Source organism: Notolepis coatsorum (assembly GCF_963971535.1).
Source record: "Notolepis coatsorum genome assembly, chromosome: 10".
NCBI classification, from domain to species: Eukaryota; Metazoa; Chordata; class Actinopteri; order Aulopiformes; family Paralepididae; genus Notolepis; species Notolepis coatsorum.
This window is the reverse complement of record NC_140174.1, coordinates 126,017,367-126,032,054: the sequence shown is the minus strand read 5'-3', so window position 1 is coordinate 126,032,054 and position 14,688 is coordinate 126,017,367. Positions and strand designations below refer to the sequence as shown.

Below are 14,688 nucleotides of genomic sequence, written 5' to 3'. Positions count from 1 at the left end.
TTCTATACAATTCAGTTATATGACATTTAGGTATGACACAGGACTACACAAGCATTTTTAGTATTTTAGTATTACTTTTCTTGCAATTGAGCCAATTTTCCTTAGGTACGGTTTTGAGGTGTGTGTTCAACAGAATGTAGTATCAAAAACACGTTCACAAAAAGTATGGGTTACTGAATGCTGAACTGCACTGTTATAATCACTAAGCCAGACCTTACCTGTGTCCCTGTATCACTTGTCTCTGCTGCCCTTTGATTAAAAAACGTCCCTATGTCCATTTTCCTTTTTTTTGGCATATTTCAGTTAGTCACACAGTAAAAGTCACAGTAAAAGTGAGATCATTGACTATATCAAAACATGCTAGGGCTGTACCGAATAGTTCGAAGCTTCGTTCATAATGTTGACATTCGAATTCTAAATCAACATAAAAAATTGTAATTAAAAAAAAAAGTGTCATACCTTGCCATACCAGAACGACGCCCCTGGGTCCCTCCAGTCCACTATGTAGGCCTACAGTAAATTACCAAGTATGGTTTTGTCAATATTCCAATGTATAGTTTTGCTTGTGTAAGTAAGGGTGCAACTTGCTCCGTGCAATCCATTCTTTGTGGATCTTGTTGTCACTCACAAACAGACACAAATCACGCACACACGCACACAATACACTGTCCGTGCACACTTGTCCATGCGTGCGTGCGGTGGGACGGAAACTTGGTCCAAACTGATTCCGTACCGGGCGGCGGCATCACGGCGGTTTCAAAACTAGCTGCATTGATTTGACACAAACGCAAAACGCAGACTATAGTATACTTACCGGGTGTCGTGCCGGGAGGTACATGATCTTGCTCAAATCTCGAATCATTAAAATGTTTAGAATGGCCAAGTCCATCCGCCGAAAACACTAAGAAAAACAACAGTAGTTGGAGGAGGTGTGTTGGTCTCTATTCCGGTGCCTATCGGACGGTATAACGGGGCAACGTGCGCGAAAACGGGGGCGAAACCATCCTCCGACTTCTAGCTGCGTGTCATTCTAATAACTCATTTCACTGCGCGCGTAACGCACGGCACGGGTCCTTGTGTTCGATGCGGCTTTACAATGAATGATATCTAATAATAATACTAATAATATACCAAGCTTTCTCCCTTCGATCCAACTACGGATCTCCAGATTTCCTTAAGTGCGCCTTTTTGCCTTTTCAGCTGCTTTTCTACTTGATTTGGGAGTTTGGACTTTGGGCAAAGAGCTGGTCCCCCGCGGCGCGCCTCACTGGTAGTAATCTCCAATAGTATCCAGTCAGTGATGTTCATCATATTTATATATCCACCTCTCTCACACCGACCGCACTAACCTAATTACGAAGCAACCAGTCGTATGGATGCGATTACATATTCATAACATTTTTTTATTTTTTTTTTAAGAAAGTGTCTCTGTCGCGTCGACGGGACGTGTAGTTTTAATATCACGCACTGGAGATGCGTGACTTTGGTCAAAGAACTACAACTTAACGACGTCTCCTGATCGTCACCTCGTCACGGTGGGCGGTCTGAAGGTGGGGCCGACCGTTAAATACAGCCAATAGGAAGAGCCCGGGCCACATTGGTCGCCCCCAATCTATTGCCAATCGTCTTCTACGTTTTGTCCAATCGTGTCTGACTGGTGCAGCTTCTCTGGACTCCCCACGTGGGGACCTGGTTGGTTTTTTATTCAAAAAGTGAGTCTCCCATGAAACGATGTAGATGGAAAAAATAGTAATCTTGTTTTATATGGACTGATACCTTAGCTGTAATTAACACAACATCTAGTCAAGTCAAGAGTTTTAATTGTCACAAGTATACAATGAAACGCGGGGGGTCTTGCCCGCAGCGATTGTGCATAATACAATAATAATAATAATATAAATATAATAAGAATCCAATTGTTCTGAAGGTCCAGATTAACACATAAAGTCCACATTTATTATTTTGTATACCTTATATATTGTTTATGTATATAAGATATATATTTCACGTCGTCTATTTACCTAACAGTATTTTATCATTCGCCTCTTTGCATCTGTTCCATTCTTAACGCCGTAGGCGCGCGCGCATGCACCTGTAGACAGCGTGAGCGCATGCGCAGGGTTTTAGAACATGCCCGGGAGAGAGAGTAAACGTTTTGGCGCAGCAGTAAACAGACCGCAAGCAACGTATCTTGATAGAGAGCTGGACGGCTAATTAGATACAACTATAATATTGTCGAGCCACCATTGGCAGAGCAGAGTGACTTGTTTGAGCGAAGTGAAGTAAATAACAATCTCTATAGATTTGCAGACGGGCAAATAAGAAAGTAACGTTGAGAGACTTCTAGCTGAACCCAGCGGCGTTCTGGATTCAACTAACTACTACGGACTACATGCGTGTTAGCCTTAGCATAAAAGGGCTAACTAGCTAGTGACCATGCCATCGGGCGTTTGGAATATGTAAGGGATAATGTATGCCTACGAGGTCATTGTCGCAAAATAATTGACCGACACGGAGTTTAAAATACCGAGCCGCCTGGGCGAGGTGTTTTAAACGTAGTGAAGGTCAATTATTTTGCGACAATGACCGAGTAGGCTATACATTATCCCGCTTATTACATGGCTAACTTACTAACAATATACCTAATTCATTTGACAAATCGCAGTTGTTCTGTGGCTCTGTCAGCCCAAATAAAGTGATTATTATTATCGCGGCAGCCTCTGTGTTCTGGCTCCGCTGTGTTCTGTCTCCAATAGTATCGCTCGTCGCTCCGCCCCCTGTCATCGCCGGCACAGCAGTGTCTAATTGCACTGAAACAGTGTGTCAGTGGGCTTGATTGCGAACAGCTGCGCTCTGCGGTCATTATTGAAAAATCTGCGGTCATTATTGAAAAATAATGGCCGCAGTCGGGGGGCTATTGACCAATCACAAGCAAGCATTTCGGCGAATGTGAAAACGCCATGTAATAATAGCTATTAATCCTGCCATCGGGCGTTTGGAATACAGGAACCAGGTCCGTATGAGACCCCCTATCCAGCGACGACAGGATTATACCACGTTGGTCTGCAGCTCTCTGGAGTAGGAACTCCAGAGAATATCATCTCCATCCTTCTCTTGCTTCCCCCGTGCTGTTCACTCCGGCTCCCTCCATTCAGAGCTCCAACGGTCTGGTACCAGTAGTTTAGGAACTATACTTACCTCGGACATTGTTGCATTGACATTATCTTAGTAACAGGAGATCTGCGCTATATAATATGTATGTTTGACTTTAATATTAAAGTGATTATTTTAACTTGGTATCACTGTCCCCTCGCAGTTAATAGAGTGTCCGCCATTTTGTGTACATTTAATGTCTGGCTAATTAATATTTAGTAGTGGTCTAACCTATCCTTTAAATACAGTCAGGGTCGTGTAGCCCCTTAGCTACACCAATAGAACGACATTGTGCAATAATACAAGTAATCAAAGTAGGGCATATCGGTATATGAGTTTTTACAGAGCATGGTAGGACATGCTAGGTCCTGTGGTAGTGCAATACACTGTTAGCTACGGATGAGGCACTGGGTCTTTATGTACACTGCTATACAATGCTATATTATACAATCTCAAGTTATACTATACTATTCTTAAAGTGACCTTTCCTTTTGTAAAGTGACCATAAGTGTGAGCGTGTACAGCATGAGTGTGTGTGTGCTCATGTTAAAGTGGCTGCTAGTGTGTGAGCATGTACAGTGTGTGTATTGTGTGTGTGCTCATGTGTGCTTTTGTGTGGAGAGTTCAGTGTTCAAGGCTCTGATGGCCTGGGGGAAGAAGCTGAGCCGAAGTCTCTCTGTCCTAGTTGCTGGTGTTAAATTCTGCCTTGGTTTATACTGTACCCTGAACTACAGAATTGACGATTGAAGCATTCTCCAAGTTTCTTACACTTTTATTATAATCTCACGTTGACATACTTCATCCAGCTCTCCACCTAGCTGTGTCACACTCAACTCCGTCCGTGCGGAAACAAAACCTTAGTTTAATACAAACCTATTGTAACAGCTGGTGTTCGCAGGCGTTTGCCTGACCGCAGCAGCTTGAACAGGCTGTTGTTGGGGTGGTGAGGGTCTTTCATTATTCTGCAGGCTCTGGATTTGCACCTCTTGTTATATGCAGGGGTGGTAGTGCAATACCCGTGATACGCTCGGCTGAGCGTACCACTCTCTGTAGGGCCTTCTTGTCCTGTGCCATGCTGTTTCCATACCAGGCAGTGATGTTTCCAGTCAAGATGCTCTCTACAGCTCCGGAGTAGAAGGACTGGAGTATCTTCCCAGATACTCTGAACTTCCTTAACTGTCTCAGGTGGTAGAGGCGCTGCTTCGCCTTTTTTACGACTGAGTCTATGTGTGTTGTCCATGTCAGATCCTCTGAGATGTGGACCCCCAGGTACTTGAAGCTGCTCACCCTGTCCACGGTAGCCCCGTTTATCCTCAGTGGTGTGTGTGTCCCCTGCTGTCTGCTCCTAAAATCCACGATCAGCTCCTTGGTTTTACCAATGTTCAGGAGCAGGCTGTCGTCCTGGCACCAGCGTTCCAGTACCTCAACCTCCTCCCGGTAGGCCTTCTCGTCGTTGTCCGAGATCAGCCCCACCACCACTGTGTCGTCCGCAAACTTCACTATGGAGTTGGAGCTGAACTTGGCCACACAGTCATGTGTGTATACTATAGTGAGTACAGCAGGGGGCTCAGAACACAGCCCTGGGGGGACCCGATGCTCAGGGTGATGGTGTTGGAGGTCTGACCCCCCACCCTGACCGCCTGGGGCCTTTCACTCAGAAAGTCCAGTATCCAGGCGCTCAGAGCGGAGCTCAGACCCAGCTCGATCAGCTTGTCCACCAGTCTGGTGGGGACTATGGTGTTGAACGCTGAGCTGTAGTCAATGAACAACAGTCTCACATAGCCCCCCTTCTGGCGATCTAGGTGAGAGAGGGTGCTGTGCAGTACTTGGGAGACCGCATCATCAGTGGACCTGTTTGGCCTGTATGCAAATAGCATAGGGTCCATATCACTGGGGAGGGAGGCACAAATGTGATCCTTAACCAGCCTCTCAAAACATTGCATGGCCACAGAGGTGAGTCTTCTTTATAGGGACTGATACCTTATAGCTGTAATTAACACAACATCTAGTCTTATATGGACTGATACCTTATATAGCTGTAATTAACACAACATCTAGTCTTATAGGGACTGATACCTTATACAGTAGCTGTAATTAACACAACATCTTGTCTTATAGGGACTGATACCTTATAGCTGTAATTAACAGAACATCTAGTCTTATAGGGACTGATACCTTATAGCTGTAATTAACACAACATCTAGTCTTAGGGACTGATACCTTAGAGCTGTAATTAACACAACATCTAGTCTTATAGGGACTGATACCTTATCTGTAATTAACACAACATCTCGTCTTATAGGGATTAGGGACTGAATCCATATATAGCTCGGCACGTTGGTGTAGTGGTTAACACTGTCGCCTCACAGCTAGAAGGTCCAGGGTTCGATTCCGGCTTGGGGACCAGGTTTCCGCGTTGCCAGGTACCCAGGTGGGGGATCTCCCAGGCCTTTCTGTGTGGAGTTTGCATGTTCTCCCCGTGCTCGCAAGGGTTCCCCCCGATAAGAGAAACCCAATGGAAAAACATGCACAAAAACAGATCGCTGACGCTGTCGCGTCCCTGACGAAGACGGGCAGGAGCACTTGGATTGGTCCCTGGGGCGCCGTACCTTGCCGACGCCCTGTCTGCTCCCGGCTGCCCTTGGGGGGAAGGACGACGGGATGGGTCAAGTGCAGACACTAAATCGCATCGGCGACACGTGTGGGGTGTAAAAAGTACCCAGAAATTATACTTAAGTGAAAGTATGGGTACCGGCTCAAAATCTGACTCAAGTAAAAGTCAAAGTATCTGGCTAAAAACACACTTGAGTAAAAGTAAAAAAGTCCTACTTTTAAATGTACTTAAGTACTAAAAAGTAAAAGTATTTTTCTTTGAAAGGGATAGACCAGGGGTCTCAAACTCATTCCATCGTGGGCCAAGTTTTCATTTTAACTATACATTGCACCAGGTGAGTTAGTTGAAGAGGTGAGCCAATTAGTGAAATCATCAGCTGGTGTTTAGGCAAGGCTGGAATGAAACCAAGCATACACTCTGCCCACAATGGAATGTGTTAAATGCGATAGACAATGCTGAAATGAAAGAACAGAGGACACTTTTTTTGCATTAAAATTATTTAATGCACTTCTCCATTGAAGGTAAACTAACATGGACGGCATTCACATCACAGCATGAATAATATCACAATATTAAAAACAGAATGGTGTATCTTGAATAATATCACAATATTAACCACAGCATACTGGATTATCCTGAATAATATCACAATATTAAAGGCAGAATACTGGAGTACCCTGAATAATATCACAATATTAAAGACAGAATACTGGAGTACCCTGAATAATATCACAATATTAACCACAGCATAATGCAGATGTGACTGTCTATTGTTCTGATAGCAGGTGTTTAATCAAAGATCCCTGCTTTCTAGTGTTGCACAAGGACCAATCAGCATGGGTATGGGCGGGTTCATTTTCCATTGATGGGGATTTGATTGGCTGTTTACCTGCGGTCGCAGGATTAATAACGTTAACGTTAGTTCGGCCAGATAAACAATTAAAATATACGAATTAAAATGGTTGGACCTGTGAGATTTGTACTTTGTACTTTGTAGGTCTGCATTTTAAATGTAAGGAGTAAAAAGTATGTTTTTTTTCTCTGAAATGTAATGGAGTAAAAGTACAAAGTATACAAACCTAATAATACTTGAGTAAAGTACAAATCCCCCAAAACAGTACTTAAGTATTGTAACGAAGTACAATTACTCAAGTACTTTACACCCCTGCGTGTGTGTGTTCGTGTGTGTGTGCCGCCCATTGCATGTGTGTGTCGTTTGCATGCCAAATAAAGACTTCTCTAAAGTCCTGCATTATTATTATTATATTATCATTGTTATTATTATTATAGCTGAAATTAACACAACATCTTGTCTTATAGGGACTGATACCTTATATCAGAATCAGAATCAGAAAGGTCTTTATTGCCAAGTAGTTTTCACATACAAGGAATTTGCTTCGGACGTTATCGGTGCGACATTAGCGGACAGACATTAACAGACAGATAATACAATAAAGAGGTGGAGTCAAATGAAATATGAGCTAAGTTAAGCACAATAGAATAATATAGTTATGAAATAAAATATAGGCCAGGGCTGTACAACTGTAAATAATAGGTTGAATAAAATTATATGGGATATAAACTAAATTAAATATAGCACAATAGAATTAGTACATATAGCTGTAATTAAAACAACATATTGGGTTACAGGGACTGATACCTTATCATTTCATTAAACTGTAATTAACACAACACCTTGTCTTATAGCGACTGCTACCTTATCATTTCATTGAGCTGTAATTAACACAAGGATTTAATGTCCCTGATGGCCTCACTGGTGGCCATATTCAAACTCATTCACTCTCAATAGCTGTCAAACTGAATGAATGTGTGCAAAACAGATTTTTGGTGAAGTGGCCCTTTAAGTTCTTTAAAATGAAAATACTCAAGGAAAGTAAAGTTATCTCAAAACTATACTTCATTACAGTAGTATAGTATTTAAGTAAAAGTACTTTCCCCAACCTGCTTCTAGTGAAATATTCACTTCCCCCTCCAATGTACAGTAAATGACGAAGTATGGTTCTGTCAATATTCCAATGTACAGTTTTGCTTGTACAGTTGTACAGTGTCCCCCACCCACCCCTCCTACCCAACCCCTCCCCCCCCATCCCACCCACCCAAACACCTCCAATGTACAGTCCCCCAACCCCACCCCACCTACCCAACCTCCTCCAATGTACAGTTTCTACGTCAAATGTATATACCCTCTTTTCTGGACTCTTTTGGTATCACAAACAGTACTGTATTTGCAAATCTGGTATGTCATAAATGTATAGATGTAGCAGTACTGTCTATCTGTATGTCATGTATGTCATATATGTTATGATGAATTGAAAATGGGGGACCCTGATGTAAACAAGACGAAAGTCTTTCTCTGGTCTGCATCCCCTTTCAGTGCCCAGCAGGGGGCGCACATTTAGTGCTTGAATGCCCACCATCCACTTCAATGTTAGCATTAATATCGCCTAATCTATGTTTTAAATTATGGCTATGTGTCTAATCTGCCCGTCGCTTATCAATGACTCATTTCCAGTCAACATTGTCAAAGCGGATTGTTTTTTTATCGGTTCATTTCCGTTTTATAGCATTTTGAACGGCCCTCGTTTTCAAGAAGAAAAAAAAGATTCCATGATAATCGCCCTGTACTGTAATATTCTAGAACGTTGTCATTTTTCGGCCTATTTATGAATCGTTTTCAAATAAACGCTAGATTATCGATAGTATATGTGTACGTGTGCACGCTGGTGCCGCGAGCTGAAAATCGATTCTCTCAGTGCCTGATCGCTCTTACAGTCAAACAGCCATATCAACATAATGGGGAAAAGCTTATATCTCTGTGAAAACAGGTCTGATTATCCTAAGACTGGTAAAATAGATTCCTTACCTGAGATCAGATGGTATCCAAATTAGAGTTGTTCCGATACCGATACCAGTATCGGAAATGCCGCCGATACTGCCTAAAATGCTGGTATCGGTATCGGCAAGTACACGTGAATTGTAGCCTCCGATCCCATGATGTAATTTATCTCCTGCCGAGTCCTGCGGAGAGTGAGGATTATAAAATGAACATGTTTTAAAGTGTGATGCTGTGTCATTTTAACAGCAGATACACTTTCTTAAATTCCATTGTCCCCGACAGTGCTGGTGTGACGGGGAGCTCGGACGGGATGTGTTTTGCTGGTGTTATGATAGCATTAGCTGGAAAGATAGCTAGTTGGAACAACATCCGCTTTAACGTTACATCAAATCAGATGATCGCCTGTCCTTTCTCCAGGACCTAACACTGTCCGTGACCGGCTATCAACAATAATGCACCCACGGTGAATTGTATAAGTAGCTACTGACTAGCGTTAGCTGACTATTACTAACGTTATCAAATGTCAATGCGGGAAGACGAGCTAGGTCAGTTAGCTTAGCTTGATAACGTTACCGTGTCTAAAGTTGGTGCTATTCATAATCCAGCAATAATGGCTGCAGACCTGCAAGCAAAGTACAGCAAGTGCCAAAGGATAAGAGTCTGAGGCGGAGTTTCAAAAGAGAATGTTGAATATTTATTTTGCATCAAAAATCACAACATGAACGTTCTATCTCCCACTAGCTTACAGACTGAATAGGGTATATCTGCAGAGCCACTGAGTAGCGAGTGCAACACCGTTTAATGTCCGTGTGGATCATTGGAGTAGGGTATATCTGCAGTGCTGCAGCCCATACTCATTGATTAATAATACTAATACAAATCTATACAATCACCTGTTGTTGAATAAATACCATTACTTTCTAGTTATGACAAAAAAAACAGTATAACAGTATCTGTAAAAAAAAAAAAAAAAAAAAGTATAATTTATATAATAATTTTTTTATTTTTATTTTTTTATGTATGCACTGGTATCGGATAAATATCGGTATCGGCCGATACCCAAAGCTTAGGTATCGGAATCGGTTCGGAAAGGGAAAAATGGTATCGGAACATCTCTAATCCAAATGGATTATTCCAATTCCTGATCGCCATTCCAAAAATCCATCCTTTTATTGATCCAACGTGTATACTGTAAAACACATATTACACGCTGTGCTGAGGGTCCACAATGAATCTGATTGGCTCCGGTTACATGCGTGAGAAGTAAAATGTGGATTCCGGATTTTTTTTTCTCATCCATTTTCATTGAGTCCAATCCAAAAGGGTGCATTACCATCTGGGAGACGATATGGGGCGCTTTTTTCACATCTGAGCACCTGGCGGGGCAGGTTTACCAACGGTAGACTCGGTTGATGAAATATGAATTCAGATTGCTAATAAAAAAAAATAAAACGAGAATTCTCGTGATGGGCATTCAGGGGGCGGGCTGATAACCCGAGATATCTCGTGATGGGCATTCAAAGTGTTAACAATTGTATGTATTGAGCTGTACTGTACTGTACCCATTCTGCAATCTGTTAATAAAGTTTTCAATCAATCAATCAATCAAACACACACATGCACACACACACACACACACACTCACATTGATTGATTGATTGAAAACTTTATTAACAGATTGCAGAATGGGTACAATACAGTACAGCTCAATACACACAATTGTTAAGGGGATGCAGACCAGAGAAATACTTTCGTCTTGTTTACATCAGGGTACACACAGGGTACACACATACACACACACCCTACCCACTCACACACACACACACACACACCTACACACAAAGACATGACTGCACACAGACTACAGGCACCTCTCTCTCCCTCGCAGACACACACACATGTACCTGAATACATACACACACACACACACACACATACACACACACACACACACACACACACATAATGCTGCACACACACACATGTACCTGAATACATATACACACACGCACACACATACACATGTACCTGAATACATATACACACACGCACACACATACACATGTACCTGAATACATATGCACACACACACACACACACACACACACACACACACACACACACACACACACACACACACACACACACACACACACACACACACACACACACACACACACACACACACACACACACACACACACACACACATTTAGAATCTTTATTTATGTCCACATAAAGACAATGTTTAAAGGACACAAATATTATCAGTGCACTTGTACATTGTGGGTTATTCTGATACAATCGTGCCCAAATTGACAATGGCAACCAAAGTTACACACACACACATGGATGATGAACCTGACAATCAACACACAGCTCATGGATACAGATAGCAGCGTCTTCTCCAAATTGCCCGGCTGCCAATAATTGCTGACACTGAGCAATATCTTGCTAATTGTTTGGCTCTTCTCTTCGGAAGACCGGCCATCTGAAGGCCTCTAACACCCAACTTATGGACATGACCCAGGCTTCCAAATATGAAGACTAAAAGTTTACAGTTGTAGCCGAGTTGTGATGGTATGGTCTAACAGTTGATATTTTAACATTTTGGTTGTAAAGGCTTCCTCTAGACTGTAGTCAAACGTGCAGCCAACTTCTAGGATGAGAACCTCTCTGTTATTCTCATTAACAACAACAACATCGGGGGTGTTTGCTGAAATATCAGAGAACAGTGAATTGTCCCTACACAGATTGAGCATAATGGCTTCACACTGGTGTGCTTATACAGTTTATATGTTGCAGGTGACCCGAGTGTGGAACTGACACTGTCTGCAATCAGATCCACAATCCTATCATGCCTACAAATGTAGAGCCCTTTGTATGCATGACAGCCATTGAGTATGTGAGACATGGTTTCTGTTGTCTGTTCGTGACCATGGTGTATGCAGTGTGGGCTATGACTGCCAGGGAACCAGATGGAAAGGTTGAGCATCGATGGTAAAACCTGTAGCCTAGCTTTTAAAGTGAAAATGATGATGCTCTCATCAATAGCTAAATTTTTTAAAACTGCGTGCGAGACAGAGTGGTCAGCGGCAGGGAGACAGGCAAGCTTCCCTTGCAGTTTAAGCTCAGTCCAGTGTTGACATTGGCGTTGTTGTTGTGCCGACATGAGATTGACGCGCACGCACGCACGCACGCACGCACGCACGCACGCACGCACGCACGCACGCACGCACGCACGCACGCACGCACACACACACACACACACACACACACACACACACACACACACACACACACACACACACACACACACACACACACACACACACACACACACACACACACACACACACACACACACACACACACACACACACACACACACACACACACACACACACACACACACACACACACACACACACACACACACACACACACACACACACACACACACACACACACACACACACACACACACACACACACACACACACACACACACACACACACACACACACACACACACACACACACACACACACACACACACACACACACACACACACACACACACACACACACACACACACACACACACACACACACACACACACACACACACACACACACACACACACACACACACACACACACACACACACACACACACACACACACACACACACACACACACACACACACACACACACACACACACACACACACACACACACACACACACACACACACACACACACACACACACACACACACACACACACACACACACACACACACACACACACACACACACACACACACACACACACACACACACACACACACACACACACACACACACACACACACACACACACACACACACACACACACACACACACACACACACACACACACACACACACACACACACACACACACACACACACACACACACACACACACACACACACACACACACACACACACACACACACACACACACACACACACACACACACACACACACACACACACACACACACACACACACACACACACACACACACACACACACACACACACACACACAGTACAAACTAGTAATATCTCCAGCAGCACAGGGGTGATTCCACCAAGGCTCAGGAAAGGTAATATCCTGCTCCCGCCCTCCCCTCCTCTCCCTCCCCCTCTTACCTCCTCCAAGGGGTTGAGCTGTGATGTGGGGGGAGGGGGGGGGGTGTGGGGGGGCGTGTTGGGGGGGGAATAAACAGATTTATTTGCCTGCTCCCTCTCTGATTATGTGGCCTCAGCCTTTTGTTTTGCCTTATGATGAAGCGAAATGTCAAGTGAGACCAGACCAGACTCATATCCAGACCTGTCAATCACAGATCTTACATCCCAGAGCCTGACCTCCACATTACTGACAACAGGAGGGCCTCTTCCTCATCCCCCCTCCTCCTCCTCCTCCTCTTTCTTCTCCTCCTCCTCCTCTTTCTTCTCCTCCTAACCATCCTCCTCCCCGCCCCTCCCCATCCTCTTACTCCTCTTTCTTCTCCTCCTCCTCCCTCTTCTCTTCCTCCTCCTCCTCCTTCTCCTCCTCCTCCTTATTTTCCTCCTCCTTCTTCTCCTCCTCCCTCTTCTCTTCCTCCTCCTCCTCCTCTTCTCTTTCTCCTCCTCCTCTCCTCCTCTCCCCCTTCTCCTCCTCCTCCTTCTCCTCCTCCTCCTCCTCCTCCTCTTTCTTCTCCTCCTCCTCCTCCTTCTCCTCCTCCTTCTTTTCCTCCTCCTCCCCCTCCTTCTCTTTCTCCTCCTTCTTTTCCTCCTCCTCCTCCTCCTTCTCCTCCTCCCTCTTCTCTTCCTCCTCCTCTCCTCTTTCTCCTCCTCCTCTCCCCCTTCTCCTCCTCCTCCTCCTAGCTCCTTCTCCTCCTCCCTCTTCTCTTCCTCCTCCTCCTCTCCTCTTCACCTCCTCTCCCCCTTCTCCTCCTCCTCCTCCTCCTCCTCCTCCTCCTCCTCCTTCTCCTCCTCCTCCTGCACCATTTCCACTGCCATGGCTTTTCTTTTATCCTAAAGAGGAAGTTAATTTGACAGCTGATGCAGGATATTGTGAAGGAGCAGATTGTCAGGTAGCCAGGGTGGATATGTGTGTATGATGGGTGTGTGTGTGTGTGTGTGCGCGTGCGTGTGTGTGTATGACGGGGGTTGTGTGTGTGCGCGTGTGTGCGTGCGTGTGTGTATGATGGGTGTGCATGTGTGTGTGTGTGTGTGTGTGTATGACGGGGGTTGTGCGTGTGTATGACGGGGGTTGTGTGTGTGGCACAGAGTATGTTATCAGGGGGGTTAGGGAGGCTGAGGCAACACAGCCTTAACACCTCACTCTGCACAGATCCAGCAGCTACCAGCACCTCTACAACTCTTCTCTCTCTCTCTCTCTCTCTCTCTCTCTCTCTCTTTCTCTCTCTCTCTCCCACTCTCTCTCTTTCTCCCCCTCTCTCTCTTTCTCCCTCTCTGTATCTATCTCCCTCTCTCTCTCTCTTTCTCCCTCTGTCTCTTTCACCCTGTCCCTCCCTCTGCCTGTCTCTAAACAGACATGCAATGTCATTGACTACAAACGACGACACAAAATGTTTACAAAATAAAATCTTGCCGAAATCTCTCTTCATTTTAAGACGAGACAAAATAATTATAACTTTTAGAGTAATTCATGTTATTATTAGTGGAGCATTTCCGTTTCCTACAGTATGTATGCAACGCAAGCGCTTTGATTCATTTCCTCACCCGCGTCATTTGTTCTTAGCCAGCATTCTAGATAGCAGTAACTGCACATGGCAGGGGTTTAATGGAACAGGGTCTCGGTGGTCTTGTATGCAATGGGCTTGGAAGAAAACGAAGACCAGACCTCTGGGCATACTTTAGATATATAGAGCTCGAAGGAGCTACAGAATTTATGTTGAAAGTGAAAGACGAGGAGGAGAAATTAATTGAAGAGGAAGAAGGTGAATAAAACCGTTATGTTGATCATCAAACTCAAGTCAAGAACCGTTTCCACTTTTTACTG

The 14,688-nt window shown here is 44.2% G+C and overlaps 1 protein-coding gene across 1 annotated transcript in view; it reads right to left on the bottom strand.

The window, feature by feature from the left end:
* Positions 1 to 862, bottom strand: part of LOC311235712 (transducin-like enhancer protein 4) — a gene marked incomplete at both ends in the record, with an annotated part of 199,679 nt that extends 198,817 nt beyond the window's left edge. Inside the window, one exon of the mRNA XM_084323178.1 lies at positions 815 to 862. Coding sequence (XP_084179304.1) covers positions 815 to 862 — 48 coding nt within the window. The remainder of the gene's footprint in view (positions 1 to 814) is intronic.
* Positions 863 to 14,688: the final 13,826 nt, after the last annotated feature.